This window comes from Echiichthys vipera, assembly GCF_963691815.1.
Source record: "Echiichthys vipera genome assembly, chromosome: 1".
NCBI classification, from domain to species: Eukaryota; Metazoa; Chordata; class Actinopteri; order Perciformes; family Trachinidae; genus Echiichthys; species Echiichthys vipera.
Genome location: NC_139826.1, coordinates 6,554,384 through 6,576,481, shown reverse-complemented (window position 1 = coordinate 6,576,481; position 22,098 = coordinate 6,554,384). Strand labels below are relative to the sequence as shown.

The following is a 22,098-nucleotide window of genomic DNA, read 5'->3' as shown; positions in this document are numbered from 1 at the left end:
TTTTCTCCAGGGTGCCTTTTGCTTACCAGAAATCGTTTTATCTGTAACCGGTGCAATGACATATAAGATATTCACAATTTTGGAATTAAAGTTGTTTACAAGATCATCAGCATGGCATGGGTTTAGAGGTGGTAGCGAGGAGATGGCATTTTTGAAGAGTACATAAGCATGTTCATTGATGTAGCGCTTTTTGACATTCTTTGATTCTGTTTGTGTCTCCGGAATTAAAGAAATATTAAAGAAAACACAGAAGTGATCAGACAATGAAAGATCAGTCACAAGAACATCAGAAACATTGAGACCTTTTGTGATAATCAGGTCCAGGGTGTGTCCTTTACAATGAGTAGCCTCTTTCACATGTTGAGACAGGTCAAATGTATCTAAAATAGTAAAAAAAGGTCCTTTTCACCCTTGTCATTCAAATCGTCAATATGAAAATTAAAGTCACCAGTTATAACTAGGCAGTCAAAGTAAGTGGAGATGCTAGACAATAATTCGGTAAAATCATCGAAAAAATTTGCTGAGTATTTAGGTGGCCTGTAAATAATTAACAGGAGAATTTTGGGAGAGCATTTCAACACAGCACACAGGTATTCGAATGATGTAAAATCACCAAGTGACATCTGTTTCCCCTGAAATATGTTTTTAAATATAGCAGCAACCCCTCCCCCCCTTTTCCCAGATCTACATACATCAATAAAGTTATAGTTGGGGGGTGCCATCAAGACATTTTTTTTCGGGTGTTAATGGAGAAATCCCGGACAGTCTCCAAAAGCAGCTAACAGTAATAACTGTAATGTAATGCTGCTAACACTGATTGGCTCGGGGCAGTGCGGTGAAGGCATTAAAACGTCTTTTTTAACCACTAATACTGCTCAAAATAACACCAAAACCCTGCAGCAGCATGAGAAGAGTCTCTACACACAAAACAAAGCACCAACAACGTAGTTAGAGAACCCAGAGTTTATTAAAAGAGTGTTTTAAAGACTTACCAACTGGCCCCTGTACCAGCTCCTCTCATAGTGGATTACCAAAGTCAATCCAAAGGAAGGAGCCCATTGGTGCTTTGTTTTATGTGTAGGGACTCTTTTCATGCTACTGCAGAGGTTTGGTGTTATTTTGAGCAGGATTAGTGGTTAAAAAATACGTTTTAAAGCCTTCAACGTATTGCCACAAGCTAATCACTGCCACATTCAACTGTCAGCGACTCTCCCGGATTTCTCCGTTAACAGTTGTTACACGAAAAAAAAATTGTCTCAATGGCTTATTTGACGAGTGTATTTGCTGAAAAAGACCCTGTGATGATTTTACGCCTGAATTTTACTTTAAGTACTAAATTAATGTAGAGAGTAAAAAGTAGAATCGAAATATTATTAAAAAAAGAAGGAGCAAACGTGTAGTAGAGTACTTGAGTACTTACACAAAACACTTTTTCAAATACTGCTCATGACTGCTGCACCTGCATTCACTCACTGTCTGAGACACTGTGCTGCAGCACCTGTTTCTTTAACCCCACTCCTGAAAAAGACAGAAAATGACAAACAATTTAATATAGCACAAGAGAGGAAGTGTTTAAAAGAGCTTTGCAATCGATCTTACTTCCTCCTTTGTTCTTCTGTTTTCACTCGAATTATTGTACTGCCTTATGCCTGCCCTTAGGAGAAGCTTTTCTAATGTATGGACACGTCTCTCTCTCAGAGGCAGTATAGCTGAAATTAATCATTATAGTGAGACACACTACGCCAACTGTGAATGACTAGAAGCAAAGTTAGTAAGCCAAGCTAGGCTCGACAGGTTACCCTCTGAAAATATTGTGTAAAAGCATCAAAGAAACATTGATATTAAACCTATTTGGCAGTCCTGAGAGTCTGTGTGAGACTGTTGCAGGGATAATCTGTAAATAACGATCAAAAAGTACGACGGCGTATTAGTATTAGTGTGAATTTTTTTTCTTACGGACCCCGGGAGAGGGGTAATATTTCGAGAAAAATGTTGCAGATTTATGAGATTAAAGTAGAAAATCTACGAGCAAAAAGTTTAAAATGTATTAGATTCAAAGTTGGAAAAATAGTGTTTTATTTTTCTCCTCCAGTGTTTTGTTTTACACTCCCTGTTGAACTACATCGCTTCAGGAACAACACGTCGTAAAAAAAGAGACGATCAATAAAGAGGAAAAGACAAAAGCTCTGCTTCTCCATGTGAGTTTATTTCAGAGTCTGTTTCTGGAGAAAAGGGCTGTCCTTTGTACGCACGTAACAAGGCTGGAAGAATGACAGGCCCCGAAGGTCGACAAAGTCAGGCTGAAGTACAGAGGGAAAATCAAGAAGGAAGGCAAAAGTCACAGCAGCTGGTGTGACGTAGTGATGAGGCAGTTAGTTATACTTATCACAAGATATTTGAGTGAATGGAGCAGTGTCCCGCTTACAGTATATCATGAGGTATACAGTATATGTTAATGCAAAGATGCACAATGTGTCCATGTGTTTCCAGAGCTGAACATGCTGCATGTCCATGGGTATGCAGAAACACGAATGCTAACATTTTATTGTGGCGACTGGGTTGTTCAAAGGCCGTAGGGTATAAATCGAATGTAGGCTCAGCACAGGGAGGATAACAGATGAGGAGAAGAGTTATGATAAAAACATTACGGAGGAGCCAGTGAGAGCAGGGACAGGTTATTGATCTAAGGATGTGCTCACAGTAAGCGAGTGTCAGGAGCCATCAGGTGAAGCCTGGTTTAGGCAAGGTAGTTAACAAATTCCAACTGATTAAGTTGTGTGAAAGACATTGTTGATTTTCACCCCTGTGCTCTAGTAGGAGACAGGACATGTTCGGATCTGTTTGCTTCTGTATCCACCTCCTTCACCTTGACAGGTTCATTTATCTTGCAAATCACTGTTGCATATGAACTGCTAAAGAACATCACACGGTCGGCTGGTTGAGCCAACAAGGATTCATAGAGCTTTCTTTCGCCTCCTCCCTTCATTACCTTTTTGTTGTGAAATTGCAGCCTGCACTGTACTGAAACATGACTCTTCATTTCCATTGGAACACACTGTACATCGTGCAACTTCCTTATTGTTGTTACTTTTGGTCATTTGTGCAGTACGGAAGCCCTAAAGGGTCATACATTACAAATATTTTATTTCCTCTGTTTTCCTGTGATGCACGGTGGTGTGGTGGTTAGCACTGTCACCTCGCAGAAAGAGGGTGCCAGGTTTGCATCCCGGCTGGGGCCCTTCTTTGTGGTGTTTGCATCTTCTCCCCATGTCTGCTATGTTTTCTCCGGGTTCTCCAGCTTCCTCCCACAGTTCAAAGACATGCAGGTGTTAGGTTCATTGATGACTCTAAATTGCCCGTAGGTGTGAGTGTGAATGGTTGTCTGTCTCTGTTTGTCTCTATGTGTCCTGTGATAGACTGGTGTCCTGTCCAGGGTGGACCCCGCCTCACGCCCAATGTCAGCTGGGATCGGCTCCAGCGCCCCATGACCCCGATAGGGACAAAAGGTTGAAGATGGATGTTTTCCTGTGATAACGAGATCATTTGCCCCCAATTTTCTTGTGATAAGATAATTAATTTGAGATCTGGAGAAAACAAAAGATAGTCTAGTCTATTAAATCGTTGCAGGAAACATCAGTGTAGCAATGTCAGCGGAGAATATGGATCACCATCACATATCTCTTCAATCAGGCTGTAATAACTTTATGCCTTTTTATTACAGATAATGTTCACATTAGTGTGCATCATCTAAGAAGACGTTAGTGAGGCTTCAGCTTTATCAGAGGCGTGAGTGAGTCTGATGTCCTCATTAATTACATAGGGTTTTTTTCTGTTTGTTTTTTTAAGAAACTTTATTGTCATCAACATTATATAACAACACCATAAATACCAGGGCAGGGAGGACTTTTACAATGTGCACATAAATATACAGATTACAGTTTAATTTTATAACAGTAAATAACCAACTGAAATCATCATCAGTGTTGCCCATAGGGTTCTTTAAGATATAAAAAGTCTTTAGGAGGCATGCAGTGTCAGGTGTGATGGAAATCTCAGGCCTATCCCGTTTCATTCATTATCTCTCAAATTAATTATCTTGTTACCTCGGAAAAACAGAGGGAAATGATCTTCGTTATCACAAGAAAACAGATCAAAATGATCTTGTTATCACAGGAAAACAACGGAAATAAAATGTAGGGCTTCCTTGGTTGAGTTCTTTTTACATACAATCTTTATTTTCAGTTCATTATGTGCTAAATCCACTTTAGCATTATATTAACAATATAAAGCCTTTTTTACACAGTTCCTGGTAAATTACTGGGATAATGTTTTCAGGCACTGTTCCGTTACATCCAGGAACATTCGCGTCTTGTGTCTTTTCACACGATCTATGGCAATGTTGGAATAGATGGGGCGAGGGACAGTCCAGTTGATGGTGATTATGCAACACTCATGGATGTCAACGACCATAAAACTTTTTTATGTCTTTTGTTCCCAGATTCGATCTTTCTGACAGGGACAAGTTCTTTGACAGCAAGACCAGGAGCTCAATAGTAAGTATTGGTTTTAGCAGATGACCGTTTGGATGGATCTCCAGAAACAGTGTTTAACATGTGTATGTGCATATGTTTATGACATGTTACATTTTTGGATGTAAAGTCTCCTCCTACAGTATAGAAAAGTGTGCTTTTCTATATAGAGTTTGTCTAACATCAAAGACTTGACGCCCTGTGCTCCCGGTGTGCACTTTCCTCCAGCAAGACTCCTCTGAAACACTAATAGATTCTGAGTATCTGCATCACATGTGCTGCTGCATTGACATACACCTACACTGCAGCTCGCAGTGCTTGACTAATGACTGGGTAATGTGATTGACTTCTCATTACTGGATTGAGCTCCTCAATCACTCCAAAGTGAGCCTCGGCTGCCATGAATAAAACTGTGTTTTACACTGAGCTCAGCATCAGCCTCTCTGAGGACTCACACCAAAACTCATTCTCCCTCTGTTTCACCTGTGATGTTCTACAAGCAAATACTCATCCTCCTCATCTGCATTCTGCACCTGTTTAGTTAAATATGAGTTTTTAATGTTTTATTGTATCTTCAGGTCTACGAGGTACTGAAGAGGACTAGATGCACCAGAGCCAAATACTCCATGGGTAAGACCTCTGCCTGTCTCTCTGATAAAAGACATACATCAATATGCAATTAATGTGCCTGCTGTTCTCATCAGAGTAGTGTAATTACCACCACAGAAGGGTCCAGGGTGGGTCTTTTACCTCCAACAGATGTCCCAAACTAACTTGGCTTTGCTTGAATTGGATTGAATCTTAATTTTGGTGACCGTCTGAATTATCCTCATTACGTTCCCCCTGAGTCTTAAAGCTGGGGAAGGCTGAAGGTTTATTTTGGCATCATTGGGCAAACTATCCATACTAATCTTTCATCACATTATAATTTACGTGCGCTGAGAGAAAATTAGATTTCTGCACCTCCTTTTGGCTCTGTTTTCAGGCTCTAGAAAATCTAGTCTGACCTGAGGCTTTGGCCAATCACAGGTCATTTCATTGAGAGAGAAAGGGTTCCTATTGGCTGCTATACAAATGCAGATGTGCGTACACGTCCCTTCAGATGGTGAAAGTCTGATTGAATGGCGGAAATTCCAGCAGTTGCCATCCCTGCAAAGCAACCCAAAAGAAGGAAGATTTCTCCAAAAGAGAATAAGAGAGAATCTGTAGAGAAAGGGTATTGTAAAGAATTTCAGAGATGGCGTGAAAGTTTAGCCTTCAGTTAACTGTAGCCGAGGGCTCACAGCTGCCACTAACTCAACTTCATGTTTCTGTAGAACCTTGAATCACAGTCTGTCACCTGAAAGAGTTTTACATGGCAACAAGTTTGTAAAGAAAACAGGACGGTAATCGGTAAAGATTCAGGGGATCACAGTGAAATGAATGAATGAATGAAATTAATAGCTAGTACTCATACAGGTCAATGTATGTGGTCTGGTAGAAAGGGCTTAGAGACGGCAGAGCTGCAGGAGGAGGGCTGTATTTTAAAATTCTAGCATTTTTTTTTCTTTTATCGCTTTCCAGAAAATGAGTTACCCCGGCTTTAACTGGAACAGACATGATTTGCTGTGCAGATTCATTCTCCTGACAGAGAGAATCCTATCAAGCGCAGTTACTCCATGACCTTTCCTCTGGTACTGCCATCGTGTCAAACCCTAGCCACCTGTTTGAAACCTTTCTGTCATCTACACAGTGCAATGTTGACTGAAAGTAAAAGCTAACTGGTGATATTACTGAGTTTTATTCTCTTGAGTGTTATGTAGTTGAAGTCAGTTAAAGGAAATATCATATAAATGCTTGTACATATTGCACAAATATGTTCAACACATCCTTATACCTCATACTCTTCAAACGCTGTATATGACTGTTGGAGAGTAGCAGGGATAGGCGCACATTACACTTTAAACACGTGGTTAAAGGTTGAATATGGAGAATGAGCAGAACTCCGCCATCTAGTGTCTCAAGATCATAGTCGCAGCAACAAAAAATAATTCCAGGAGTCGGGTTGCCAGGTTTGTTGCAGAATGTGTCAATAGTTCAGCCTGCTCCGTGTCAGTGATGAATCATGACAACTTTTTTGGACTAATCAATTCATTTGACAACAGTATTTAACGTTAGCCAGTCTTCAGCTGGAAGTCTTTCTTTGAGTGCTGTGTGATCCATCAGCTAGCTCTCAACTCAAAATGATTCTTGTTTCTGTAGCAACAACAGACAACCCTGGCAACCAGCAACACCCAACGCTATTGGCTGCTACAATGGAAAAAGAACGTCACGGAAAGTCAATGTCAAATTTTTAAAATATAAATTCAGACTAAATCTATTTTTTTACGGAAAAGCAATAATTTCATTCTGTATCCCTCAAAATTCCCCATGGGTGTATTTTTATTTATTTTTTTAAAGCTAGCTTTTGATAAATATTCTACATATTCAACCTTTAATGTTGTGAAGTGAAACAAAAATAGAAAGGTGGAAAGGTCATGGTTTGGATAATGAGCTGCTTGCACAGACAACCTGCAGTATATGACAATTTTTTTTGTCAATGACTGGTGGGTTTTTGAGGTAGAAAATTCAAAATAAAAATGATAAAAATGAGGAAGGCCATATTTTAAGTAAAAAGAACTGTAGAAGTTCAGATGGAGAGAAATCAAATATAATATATATATATTTATATATATATTTATATTGGGTCAATATAAATTCCTATGCCACGGTCATTACCAAGAACTCTCTTGCGTAATCTAAAACTGGTGTGTGTGTGTGTGTGTGTGTGTGTGTGTGTATGTCCTCCTGAATTCTAATATTGTTGACTGCGTTTTGCAGGGATCACCAGTCTGGTAGCTAACGCTGTCTATACGTCTGCTTATCCTCTGCACGATGTAAGTACCACCACCGCACCTCATGTTCACCTTTGAGAAAAGCTGATTATAAATACAGAGAGAAATATTCCAAATTTACCGTCAACGCATCTGCTGCCTGTACTCTAATATTAATGGAAAATAATCCTATTTTTGCATCGAATTCCTCTCAGGTTTCGGACAGATGGCAATTCATAATTTTGTGTTCAATTAAAGGCATTATTGATATGCATGATGAATTAAGTGTATTCATTGAAAACTAAACTGTGTGTGTGTGTGTGTGTGTGTGTGTGTGTGTGTGTCACAGGGAGACATTGAGGGCGTGAATACAGAACCTAATGACAGGAAGGTAAGTAGAGCCAATCCCCCTGGTGACATGATTAAAGCTGCCAACTATGCGACCATTTCACAATGTTCAATTGACCGGTATTAAATGTCGCTTTGAGAGTGATTGTCTATCGATCTACGGTCTGCCGTTTTCTTCTAATAATTACTAATAAACCAGGACAGGGCTGCTAGTATTAAAGTGAAATCATTTAACCAAATAGAAATTTTAATTTTTTAAATGTCAGTTTCCCTGTGTGTGCATATATGGGAACATACAGTATGCAGGAGGTGTGCGCAGAATACAATGACCAGTGATCAAATTGTAAAAACATCAATGTTCCTCATAAAGATGAATGTTTCCATTTAGTTTAAGATGTACTCCATAGGAATTGTTTCTAGCAGCCTCTTTGGAAGTAAGATGTAATTGCAGGCATGCCTGTTCTTTCACAGCCCTCCGTCCTGCCACGTTCATGGATGCTATGTGTGTTTATTAGGGGTGTCCTCGTCATAGTCAAATCTGACGTCTTGCCTATAGTCGACAAATCGTCGAAGTAGTTTTAACTTTTTTTGTTCATGAAAAACCATCTGATGGGTGGCGAGTCATAGACATGAAGCAGACAGCGGTGGGTGCACGTGAGTCCAGCGCTGCACGGTCATGTGTCAGGCAGAGGGTTACTGAGTGATGTGATTTCTGATTTCTGATAGGAGCATCTTATTAAAAGTATTTGTTGTTTTAACATAAATGTGTTTAGTTTGGATCTTTTTTTGACAATAGCTGATGGTACATTTATAATCCATTGTTTCATAACCACATTTTGCGCATTTTGCAACAATTCGCCTGTGAGATTGGCAGTCGAATCACGCTCCTTGGAGCGAATCGTCGAATAGTCGACGAATCGGGGTCACCCCTAGTGTTTATTATTATTTTTATTTTTTTGCTCTTTTGTAAACTTTATTGACACACATTCACCTCTCTACTTACGGTCTATCGTCTTTATGTTCCCCTCTAAAATCCCCACACACAAATGTTCTATTACACTTCTGCCCTAAATACAAGCCTGACTCAAGTTGGAAGTTCCTGATTTCCAATTACAAGTTAATGTAGCAAAACCGTTGTTGACAGACCAACAGCTGTCAGCAACGTCACTAACATAGTGGCAAACTTACATCTAGCCCAAGAATGTCGCCACAGACACACAGACACACAGATACTACTATAATACTCAGCAAAGAGTCAACAAGTGCTTTCATTAGTGGGTCATATGATCAATCATCATTGTTTTAACGCACTCTGTGATGGATAGAAACTTAAAAGGTAACTACATAAATGAAAATCTTACAGTACATCTTTAAATGATAGACTGGGAAAAATAATGGATGTAGCCTGAAAAGTGAAATCAATGTTGAAGTGCCTTAAACCTGCATTCTTTCTAATGTCCAGCACTGGGCGACTCCACTGGTTGTAAAAGAAGTCGGATTGAATAGAAGTCAATGAGAAAGTGGCCCTAATTCTAACTTAACTTATTTCCTCAGTAAACACTTTCCTAATGAGTTTATGGTCTCAATCTATAGCTTCAAGTCTTCTTCAGTACTGCATGATGTTCATATAGTAAATAATGGTTCCATTTAGAGAAAAATAGAGGATAAAGCAGGTTAGAGGTTAGAGATACGTATCTATCTCTATCACTATCACTGTGTACATAAAAATATAGTCTCTGGGTGTTGTCTGTGTTAAGTTCTCAGGATTTCGACCCTATCATAGTGTGTTTTTACTTCATCAGCATTGATAGCATTTGGGTGCACCTTGCTAACACGTCTAACATTAGCTTACTAGCGCTACCATCTTGCTTGCCCACTCGTCCAAATATGGTCACTCCTGGCCCAAAAATACCAAGATGGCGACGGCCAAATGCCCGGCAAATACCTGGCTTCAAAATGGTAGTCCACAAACAAATGAGTGAGGTCACGGTGGCTACATCCATTAATTTTTGCAGTCTATGGTTTAAAATAGTTTTGTATGACTTGTTTTCTTCTTCATCCTGACTGCAAAACAGCAATACAATGAGTGACTGAAACATCCCACTGAATTACGAATACCATATGGGTTTTTTGAGTAACAAAGCGTGATAGATGTGCTAACATGACAGCATTTGTGCATTTCTGAGCCTTTACCTCCAACTGGACGAGAATACAATTAACCAGGCAATTGGAAAGAGCTCATGCTGAGTCTGAAGTCATTTCCTCCCCTGCTAACACGCTCCATAATTATACTGTAGGTTGTGTGTCACTAAGGAAACAGCCTAATAATCACCCCTCTGTTCTCAAGCAGGAGAGAGACTTTAGCTCGGTGCTATCAAGTGCCTCTACATATATCACAATCCTACGTGTGCGTACATGTTTCAGAAAAAGCTTTTCCTCGGTTGTGTGTGCCATGTGAACGCTCCTCCGGGCCTGCCACCTGTGATTAAAAGCCTTCATTAGTTTCCTTGTAGCTTTGCCTGGGAATTGAGTTTGATTGTGTGTGAAAGAGCATTTCACAGAGATTTATGTGCTCTTTGCTTACTAGTAGGAGCAGAACACATGCGCAGTCAGCTGTTTGATTATCATTGCAAGGATCGTAGAACAGCAGTGATTTGCATATAAATGGCTTTGAGTAAAAATGCACTCACACACACACACACACACACACACACACACACAAACACACACATACACACACACACACACACTCAAACACACACACACGTTTCAGTTTTGTATTATTTATCATGAGCATTTGGTCAGAACTCTAAAGTCTTACATTCACCCCATATTTTTGCATCTTAATTATACATGAGTAGAATTAACAAATTATACTTTTACTCAAATGCAAAGTCCAATATTAATAAACACTGCAAATTAAACAACACTAACACAGTAAATTGGGAAAATGCAGCTTAAAATTAATTATCACAACAACCGCTACATGTGGACCATACTATATTGAACCTGTCTGTGCTATTGATCTGGTCCATATTGGCATTTTTCTGTAATATACATAATCATTCTAATCATGTACACATTTAAGAGCGAGGTCTCCCCCTAAACCCTACAGAACTAAAGTGCCTTCAGTTTACGACTGTTACACTGAACAAAAACCCTCTATGATTCATTTTGGCCAACTGAAAGTACAAGTAGCTGGTTAAGGTTAAAACACGTTGATTAAACCAAACCAATGTTGACTGTAGTGCAGGAGCCAGGGTGTAACTTCCACTGGATATGAAGGAGATTTGTCCTGTTTCAGAATGATTTATTAGGGACAGTTTGATTTACACTCTAAACAGTGTCCCAGACAAGAGATGCCCTGAGTCGATAAAAATGGTAATACGCAAATCTGAGTCACCTTGAGTTATAATAAGCTTTACAAGAGCAACAGTCTCTCTGGCTACAAGCGTCCCTACCCTCCTGTTGCAGGAGCTGGGTATGGTTGTAAATAACTGAGAGGGATATCTGCAGACAGCAGGGACTGCAATAAAGAACAGTGATCATTTTAGTAAAAAGTAACCGTATTGCCCACTTTGTTTTAACTGCAAACTGAAATAAATCCTTTGAACATGCACAGTATCTGAGTGAAACTAGTGTATACTGTGAAGATGTCTCCTGGAACACAAGTAGTATGCGTAGGTCCCAGCCAGGTAATAGATATTTGCACAGCAGACTTTCTGACTTGTCATAACAGGAGTAGCTTGTGTGTAGAAAATAATTGGATGATGACTGCATTCCATTTAGGTGATACCTAGTATTGCATGCTGGCTCAATACTGAGCTATTTTTTTTCACCTGTGCACAGCAAAATCTGTAGTGTTGTTTTTTCAGTGCTAATAATTTGGAGTTGGTGGTTGTTGATTTTGGTGTTGTTTTAACACCTGTAGTGATTAAAAAAAAACAATTCTGTGAGCGTTGTCAATTAAGCAAGTTAATTGTTAACACCTGTGACTGAGTTACATTGACACCTGGCGGGGTTGATCACGACATCTGGTTTGGACGTGGAACAGATTACCATTGGTCGAACAGATTTCCCAGCAGGCCATGCTCTTTTGTAAATGTTGAGAATAAAACAAAATAAATTAAGTAATTGTGATTATGATTGTTTTTATTCACGGCCAAAGTATCATTACTGAAACCAAATAAACGTACATTAAAGAAAATGAGAATATGAGTTGGATACCACCTTGACTGTATTGTATGAGAAAGTGGAGAAATAGCAGTCAGCTCTATGTTGTTTCATAAGGAACTGTTCACAGGCTGTCAGATGATGGTGAATGGTAGTGGAACAGTGTGATCTTGCCCTGTGTTTTCACGTGGGGGCATCAAGGGCCCCGGTGCGTCTCACCGGAAGCCACGTCCTCACCTCACAGTGAAAGGAAATTACACAATTTAACTGTTAAGACCACACTTTAATGTGTCACAAAATAACACTGTGTATGTTAAAAATGAACACAATTTCAAGTTAACAGTGCACTTATCTGGTGGGTGTCAAATTTTAACACTATTAAGGAGTTAAAATATAAACACTTTTCAAAGTGTAATTTGAATTACAAATCTGTGTTAACTACATGAACTCAGAAAGAGTGCTAAAATGAACACTGTTGGAGTTGAATTAACACTTGGATTTTGCTGTGTGCTTTTTACAATGACTAGTGAAAGAGTCAAATAGGTCTATACTAGACCACTGGGAATAGGGCAGCATATCATTAATGTCATTGTAGATTATGATTGTCTGCTTACAGCAATGGTTTGTTTGCCATTAAAGACCTGACACAAATGGATTGGTATCTCATATGGTCTGATATGTTGCTCAGCCCGCAGGCTTGACTTTGATTGCATTGATTTATTGTCACCCAGAAACTCATTTGGATGCGTGACCAGTTGTGGTCTTTCGATACCCCAAAAGCTCGCACTGGTGCCTAAGAACGCATACTACGAGTGTGCTGCATCAGTGGATATATACTACATTAATATGTATCTCCGGTGTATCAGAGAACTGGCTGTGATGTACTGTACAGTGATGCATAATACCATAAATCATCAAATCAAAGCCAGTGGCCAAATCATATATAATGACCACCATGAATCAGTGAAGGCTCACAGAGTAAAAGCAGCATAATGCACATTTCCACAGCATCATTACTGCATCATTTGATACTTACCACTTCGTTTCGTACTTGCTGCTTTTATATTCAAATCCCAGTTTTACTGTTCTTTGCATCTTTGTCTCAGTGATCTTCTCTCTCTCTTACGCTTCCTGCACACGTTTTACATTAAAAACCCTTTTTACTGCTGAAGTCATTCTTTAAAGCAAATAGAGCAAAACCTCACTGGTTTCAGCCCAATTTTGTGTCTAATATATATTCTGTCTCTATTTCTTAGACTTCTGTTCAAAAGCGTATTTGGGCCATTGTAGCACAAAAAATCATAAATATACAAAAAAAAAAAACCATAGCTATTCTCTGATATATATATATATATATATATATACACATTAAGGAAAGGCATAAAAATTGTTATTTTTTCTTTTTTGTCAAGGAACCACGTTGCTTCACTTTACAAACCTCATCATGCCACAGATGCCACCGTTTGCCTTGCATTATGTATGTGTTTACCTGCTGTACCACAATATCCTTTTGAATTGCCCGAAGATGTAACCAGTGGTGTCCTTGAGTCCAGATGCTTATGATAATGTGTTGACTCTGGGCTAAAATCACAATTATTTCCTTAGATGTAAATCCAATTGCAAAGTATCATTTGATGAGGTCATCCACTGCAGGCACAATACAAAACCAGCGGGGGTATTTGCGGTGTGTTGAGAATGATGCAACCTTGTAAAGTGAAGCGATGTTGTTTCTAAATGTATGAATAATGAGTTTCTTCCTCATGAATGTACCACTTTAATCTTGTAAATTACTTACAATGGCCCCTAGATGCAACAGTCTGTTCTGAGAGCTGGTTGGAGAAAGATAATGATCATGGGCTCTTGGGAGTTGATGGGCAATTATAGACCAAACAAATAATCAATGTATTGAAAAAAAAAGGAAAAAAGGATCTTAAAGTACTGAAAAAGAAGTTGGCTGGGATTGCCTCCACACAGACAGTTCCCCAATACCAACATTTTGTCATGGCCACACACACACACACACACAAACACACACACACACACACACACAAAGAACAGAGGAGTTACTTCATTCTCTGCTCAGGACGCCATTACTCCACTATATCATTACATAGAAAATGTGTTTTTGCTGCCTGATTAATGCTCTGAATGCCGGGTACAGCTCCTTTATCAAGTAGAAGGAAGTGAAAGTATTAGAGGATAGAAACACTATTTTCTCTCAGAAAATATATATTAAGCTGAATTAATCAAGACAAAAGGAAGAAATGGAGGAAATATTTTGTTTGCTGTAACAAACAAACATCTGACTTACTAAAATGTGATACTCATAAAACAGAAAAACTCGCAGATGATTGCATGTCTCCTATTATATGATATATTAAGGCGGCTGTGGCGGTTGCCCTTTAAACTTGTGGTTCTGTTCCATCCCCTTCTGTCCGCAGGTCCAAGTGTTTATTATTATTAAAGATAGTGCAACTTGTTCCTGCTCATGGGGGAATTGTGGGTCTCTGTAAATCATGAAATCGTAATAGAGTGTGAATACCTACTCTTTATGTCAATTTTCTTGAGATAACGTTTGTAATGATTTGGCACTATAAATAAAATAAAATTTAACTAAAGTGTCCCTGAGCGACACACTGACACCCAAGCATCCTAACACTTAGCAAGGGGTTAAATGCAGAGATCAAATTTCACTGTGTTGTGCTGTGCACAATTGTACTGTATGTGACAATAAAACAGTTAGTTTGATTTATGAGCATTCACGGTAATTACTGACTCCTGTTTCTCTTTGCAGCTGTTGTACGAGCAGTGGGCCAGCTACAGTGCCTTCTACAAGTACCAGCCTATTGGACTCATCAGGTCAGATCAATAGCAGAGCTTTTGTCACAACCATCAGGTAAATTACAGACACATTCTCAGCAGCATTGCCTGCTTTGAACAGCCTGCAGGCAAGAAAGACAGATGAGGACTCTCCCAAGCAGATCGATGCGCCACTGACGCATGATGCTCTTCTACAGAGACAATAGTCAGAGCTGAGGAAAGGGACTGGGAGTGTGGGCTACATCTGAGGTGGTTTCTTATCAAACACACTCTGCTCAGAGAATGTAGCACTGATGTCACACTCTACACATAACAAGCAAGATGATGCATCGTCAAATCATTGTGTAAGGGGTCATGAAATGATCTTGTTTGCAAAATTGCTACAGAAAATGGGATTATGCCGTTGGTGGAGGAAGTGAGATTCTGATGGGAAAATGATTTACAAAATCCAAAGACAGCAAGAAGGGACGGATCTAAAAGAAATGTGGCTTTACCAGATCGTAAAGTAAAGGACTGTAAAGGAAAAGATGTTATGATAGTACAGTATCACAGGTAATTTGACAGTGATGGTGTAAAACCTTTCACCTCTGGTATGTCCTTCTACAGGAAGTATTTCGGGGAGAAGGTTGGACTGTATTTCGCCTGGTTAGGAGTCTACACACAAATGCTGATCCCTGCAGCCATCGTTGGAGTCATTGTATTCCTCTATGGCTGTGCCACTGTCGATGATAATATACCCAGGTACACAATATACACACTCACACATACATTCCCCAGGCATATGTTTTTCATTTACTAAATTAACTCACTAAATATCTTCTAAGTAATGTCTCTCTTTTTTGTCTTCTCCTACTATATCTGCGTTAACTTTGTCAGTGTGTATCTTCATCACAGAGGTCCATTTGAAAGTTGTTGTGATGCACAATAAGGTCTTGATTTAACTGATGGTTACCTGCACTAACCTACTAGGGTTTTACATGCAGAGTGATTTTGATTTGTGTTGAAATTCATTGACAGTCTTTTCAAGGCAGTGGTCAGAAATCTTACCGGAACAATCCGCTTCAGGCCAGATGTACCTCTTCTTTTTTTTGCCAGAAAAAAACTCACAAAAAAGCTTTTTACTTCCTCACTGCTCCAGGTTAACCCACATCCTCAACCTTTATTTTTAATTAGACTTTATCACAGCAACAAAAACTGTCCACAGACAGACAGACAGACAAACATAAAGCTGAGATTGGGCCCAAAAAATCCAACCCAAGCCTGTGCACGTTCTGTTGAGCCCGATCCAGTCCCGGTGAGATGCGTGCAAGTGGAGGAGACACGTGGTGTACTAGCCAAAAAGCGCAGAGTGCGCATGACAATGTTGCGTTTTATAACATTAGGCGTGTTTCCATGTGGCTGCTCTGAGGATGGGGGAAGATTCTGGACAGACCGGGTAAACCCAAATGGGTAGTGCGGTTGAACTGGGAACGTCTGGAGGAGTCCCCTGTCCAAGAGATCTTACACTCACACCTCCAGCGAAGCTTTTCTGGCATCCCTGTGGAGGTTGGGGGCATTGAACCAGAGTGGGCTATGTTCAGCTATGTTCAAAGCTGCCATTGCTGAAGCTGCAGCGGTGAGGTGTGGCCTCAAAGTCTTAGGTGCCTCACAGGGCTGTAACCCTCGAACACTGTGGTGGACACCCGTGGTCAGGGAAGCTTTCCGACTGAAGAGGGAGTCCTCCGGAGACTCCGGTGGCGGTTGCAAGGCACCGACAGGCCCGAAGGGCTGCAGCCTTCGCTGAGTCAGACGCAAAGCAGCAGGTGTGGGAGAAGTTCGGAGAAGTCCACCGAGGTGCTTCTGGAAAACCATTCGGCACCTCAGAAGGGGGAAACGGGTAACCGTCTTAGCTGTTTACAGTAAGGACGGGACGCTGATGAGGTAATCTGGCGGTGGAAGGAGCACTTTGAGGAACTCCTTAATCCTTCTAACACGCCCTCTTCTGTAGAGGCAGAGTTGGAGGCTGATGGGGAATCATAGTCAATATCTCTGGCGGAAGTCACTGAGGTAGTCAACCAACTCCACAGAGGCAAAGCCCCAGGGGTTGATGAGATTCGTCAAGAAATGCTGAAAGCTTTGGGTTTGGAGGGGCTGTCTTGGTTGACACGTCTCTTCCACATTGCGTGGAAGTCTGGGACAGTGCCAAGGGAGTGGCAGACCGGGGTGGTGGTTCCTCTTTTTAAAAAGGGGGACAGAGGGTGTGTGCCAATTACAGGGGTATCACACTACTCAGCCTCCCTGGTAAAGTCTACTCCAAGGTGCTGGAAAGGAGGGTTCGTCCTATAGTCGAACCTCAGATTGAAGAGGAACAATGTGGATTCCGTCCTGGACGTGGAACAACGGACCAGCTCTTCACTCTCGCAAGGATCCTGGAGGGGGCCTGGGAGTATGCCCATCCAGTCTACATGTGTTTTGTGGATCTGGAGAAGGCATATGACTGGGTCCCTCGGGAGATACTGTGGGAGGTGCTGCAGGAGTATGGGGTTAGGGGATCAATCTTGAGGGCCATCCAATCTCTGTACACCCAAAGCGAGAGCTTTGTCCGGATCCTCGGCAGTAAGTAGAATTCATTCCCGGTGGGGTTTGGCCTCCGCCAGGGGTGTGCTTTCTCACCAATCCTGTTCGTGATTTTCATGGACAGGATATCGAGACGTGGTCGTGGTGGAATCTAAACTCTAGATGGACATATAAACACCTGGCAAAATGTTCCAAAACTCCACAGACCCGCACACACACACACACACACACACACACACACACACACACACACACACACACACATACACAATACACGTTGCTATCGCAGTTAGTAACCTGTTGGTTTGTACTGAAAACAGGGTGACGTTATTACAAAAACACTGACAGTTTTGTTTCACTTGGTGTAGAAAATGAACAGCAGAACAAATGGCTTGTTAAGATGGAGATTTCTTGGGGTGCGGTATGTGCTTGACAGTAAACACCAGGCTTAGACTCCACCTTGACTCCACCTATTCATATAAACACGCTAAAGCTTTAGGTTTATTGCAACACCAAGTCATTACAGACATTGAAGAGAGCATATCAATTAGTGTTTGGCAATATGATGATACAGTGTATTTCATGGAAACCGTTTATGAAGGTTTCATATCAGGTATTTTACTTGCTACATAAGTCCAAACCTGCCTAAAATGATCCAAAAGCAGATTCTCAATTGATTTTCCACGAAACAATTCATATTGATCTCATATTGTAAAGTCACATATGTGAGAGGTTATTTTATCCAGATCGGCATAATCAGTCTGAAGCTAACTCTTACATCCTCCCTTATATTATTATTATATTATACCGTGTATGTCATATTAGATTAATCTGGATATTGGGAAACAGAATCAAATGTTCTCCCCAAGCTGTAAATGAAAAAAGGTAACTTCAGAGCAGTGATTCTCAAGATCATATTATTGTTTGTTCGTTGTGCTTTTTTAATAATGATTCACCACATAGAAAAGATTGATTTCCACTTACTATGTTTTATTTATTTATTGTAGAAAAAAGCAGTAAATAGCAAACAGATATTCATTCACTGAGCTTTAGTACGTTCTGAACATCACATATAATATGTGCGATGCAGCTCTTGGCCTGCCAGTGTCACTTGCCCATTAAAACGCCTCTAACCTGTTTTTTTGTTGTTTGTTTGTCCTTGTACATCTCAAACATATAATATATAATTAGAATTATGAAAGGAGGCTCGGGCCTTTCTGTGTGTGCATGTTCTCCTCATACCAGCGTGGGTTTCCTCCCACAATCCAAAGACCTGCAGGTCAGGTTTCTCGGCCTGTGGGTGTGAATGTGAGTGTGAATGGCTGTCTCTACGTGTAAGCCCTGTCTATTGATCGATGAACCGTCCTGGAGGTACTAGCCTCACACCCAATGTTAGCTGTTAAAACAAATAAGCATGTGTGTACATATATGCTCGATGTGCCATGACCCCTCTTTTAGATGGACAGCATGCAGAAGCACTTTTTTTGCCTGTCACCTGAATCTGAACTCTTGTATTGTTGTATTTATCAGTTTTTTGTTTGCAAACTACAGCGAATCAAACATCAACAAAGCAAACTTTTCTCCCTGTTCTCCCTCCCATCCCCTCCTCCAGTCTCCAAATAAGAATAAGAAAAGGGTGTTAAAAACAATAAAAACAAAAAAACTAAATAGAACAAAAATAAGTAAATAAAAAACTAATGTTGATAACAACAGAACCCTGGATATGGTATACAGCACATATAAGCCCGCATGGACACAGATACACATACATGTACACACACATATATATGCACATTGCATATTGATTAAATAAACAAATAGTTATAGTTATATATAGTTATAACATTGATGCATTTCAAGGGAGTTTCCCTGGACATTATATCACACCGTATGGATATTCTACTCTCTCAGAGCTTCCTCCTGCTGTAGCACGTTACCAACGTTGGTGTATTGTTTTGAAAAAATATATAAAATGTCTCCATATGTCATCAAAAACATGTTGCTTCCCTCTAATAATGTGTTATATCATGTATGATACCATCTCATTAATCCAATCTTCCCCCCTTTCAGTAATGAATGTCTTCCATCCATCCCTGTCTTGTCAGTATGGAGATTTGTGATGCCAGGAACAACATCACCATGTGTCCGCTGTGCGACCGCGCCTGCAGCTACTGGAAGCTGGTGACAGCGTGTGGTACAGCCAGAGCCAGCCACCTGTTTGATAACCCAGCCACTGTCTTCTTCTCCATCTTCATGGCCCTATGGGGTAAGGACACATTTTGCATCCAACCATGCGAACTGCGACCAAAGAGTTCAATAAAGTCAAGTAGATAAGTAGAATGTTACAGACACCAGCTGTGCAGTTTAAGAGCTATGCCCATTTTGTCCATTGAGTACAGCTTTGGCAGAAAACTGCACCTCAGGTGCACATGGAGTTTACATTAGAAATCTGCAAAGGTAACTCCTGAGTAAACGCAGAGCTGGTGCTCCTCTGATGTTCTGCCAATACACACTGCCATCTGTTAGCAGCAGCAGGCCTTCAGACCAGGGAGGTGTTCTGTATTTAGATGAAGCTTTCGTGTCTGACAGAGTCACAGCACGTCTGCCATCTGGGCTCACAGACTCTACACCTGATGAGGGAGAATACCATGAAACTGAATGTACTTCTCCTGGTTGGAAATCATTACAGTAGCAAAAAAGAAAAAATATGTGCACGTATACAAATGGAAAGTACTTCATCATGCTGCAGTTTAAACTATAAAAACAAATCAGTGAGCCACACTGTTGCACTTGGTAACATGTTCTTTCATAACCATCAACACACACACACACTGTAGTTTATTTTGAGTCAATCCCACACACACACACTGCCCTGCTGCTACAAATACTCACTACAGCACCAAATGTGGATTAATCCCAAATTACTACGAGTGTCACCATTCTACAAATCCACCGTTCATTTTGTTTTTATTGAAACAGTTTGATTTGAGTTTCAATTTAAAAAAATGTTTTAGTCTTTATTTAAAATGGGGGAAAGGCCAATCCTGCTTTTGATTTCCATTATTTAAATATTATCATCATTGTATTGTTAGTGCCATAGCATATAGTGAGGTTAAGTATGTGCAAACTGATGATTTGTCACAACTTGTGTCAGTCATCTAACATCAATAAAACCAGTAAGGGTCCATTAATTCCTGATTTTTAGGCATTAACCTGCTTATGCCATGATCACGTGCCAAAGAACATTTCTTGCAGAACATTTACATGCATTTTAAAGTTCATTTTCTACAACATTAACTCCCAGTAAATCCCAACTTTCCCTGGTAACACTTGAGGATTTGAGGAATACGTTGAACAAGCATTCCTATCCCATAAGGTTCTTATATATGCAATGGAAACATTCGCTGCCTCAGTAAATAGGATGGACCTTAGATGTGACTCTGCAACAGGCGGTATTTCTATGTGTCAGAACTCTAAGGCTAAGCCTATGTTAGCAAGATTAAGAGTCAAAAACATTGTGTTTGGTTGAGAAACAGTAAATATAATTTGACAGTATGTTTAACAAAGAGACAAGCTAGTTATCCAGCCATATTATTATCCCCAAATCAATATCAAGATTGTCATGAACAAATAATACGCTGTGTGTAGCCTACTGTCAAAAGCACTGAAGGACTACACTCAGTGTTGTAAATGAGATGTTAGCTTGTTGTGTTACCAATAAATTATATATGGTAATGCATTAATTAACATCTTATAATGGACACCCGTCAGATATTCAGAGTATTCACCCAGACCATGGTATAACCAAATTAGTGTCTAAAACCATTCTGTGATATCATGTAGGAACCTTCCATAGTTGACACATCTACAAGTGGCCGTACAGACCATCACTACTGAAGGCATACAAAAAGCACATCCGCTTATCAAATGTAAAACTGTTGATTTAATATGTACAGAATGTGATTCCATGTTCACACTCCATATTCCTTGTTATTTATAGAGACATGTCAAAAAGATGGTGTTTGAGCCTGTGTTGTGTTTGGTTCTGTAGCGGTTCTCTTCATGGAGCACTGGAAGAGACGGCAGATGCGACTCAACTATGTCTGGGACCTGACAGGCTTCGGAGAGGAGGAGGAGGTGAGAAAATGCTACAAATAACTTTTGTATACACCCACGAGTGAAAGGTTGAAAACAACAGTTTGACATTACGGGAAATAGGGTTATTCATTCCTTGCCAAGAGTTCGATGAGAAGATCCATGCCACTCTAATGTCTGTACACTAAATATGAAGCCACAGCCAGCTGGTTAGCTTAGCATAAAGACTGGAAGCAGGAAAAAACAGCAGCTAGCTGACTGTTCTCTAAAAGTAACAAAAACTGAAATGCAAAGAAGGTTTTAAAGGAAGTTATATGCTGGAACTACTTCTTGGCTGAGCCGATGTCTGATGTAGTGATAGTGGCGTAAAAAAGATAATTACATTTTTAAATGGGCCATATATGTGTTGATTTCAGCCCACCGACTACACATCCTGTAGACTAAAAATTAAACATTACATTAAATATTAAACAGTTTCCCTCGCTTCCAGCAGAACTTTTGGTTTACTGACAGATTGCAGCCATGACTAGCCTATAGCGCCAACTTCTGATCAAACTACCCTGTGTCCTGTAATTATTTGATCCAAACCAGTTGATGGAAACACGCCTAATTCAAATTTCTTTTTTGCAACATTTCAAAAGATCGCTTAAAATTCACTTGACAACTGAATTGCAACACGACTGGTGACTGACTTCCTCTCCATACCAATGGCGGTCAAGGCTCAT

At 40.2% G+C, this 22,098-nt stretch overlaps 1 protein-coding gene across 1 annotated transcript in view; it reads left to right on the top strand.

The window, feature by feature from the left end:
* ano1a (anoctamin 1, calcium activated chloride channel a) overlaps positions 1-22,098 on the top strand; it is a 99,693-nt gene that overhangs the window by 42,820 nt on the left and 34,775 nt on the right. The window contains exons 6-13 of the mRNA XM_083914235.1: positions 4,499-4,553; positions 5,108-5,159; positions 7,389-7,444; positions 7,731-7,772; positions 14,697-14,761; positions 15,329-15,463; positions 19,384-19,544; positions 21,330-21,415. Of these exons, the coding sequence (XP_083770361.1) occupies positions 4,499-4,553; positions 5,108-5,159; positions 7,389-7,444; positions 7,731-7,772; positions 14,697-14,761; positions 15,329-15,463; positions 19,384-19,544; positions 21,330-21,415 (652 nt within the window). The remainder of the gene's footprint in view (positions 1-4,498; positions 4,554-5,107; positions 5,160-7,388; positions 7,445-7,730; positions 7,773-14,696; positions 14,762-15,328; positions 15,464-19,383; positions 19,545-21,329; positions 21,416-22,098) is intronic.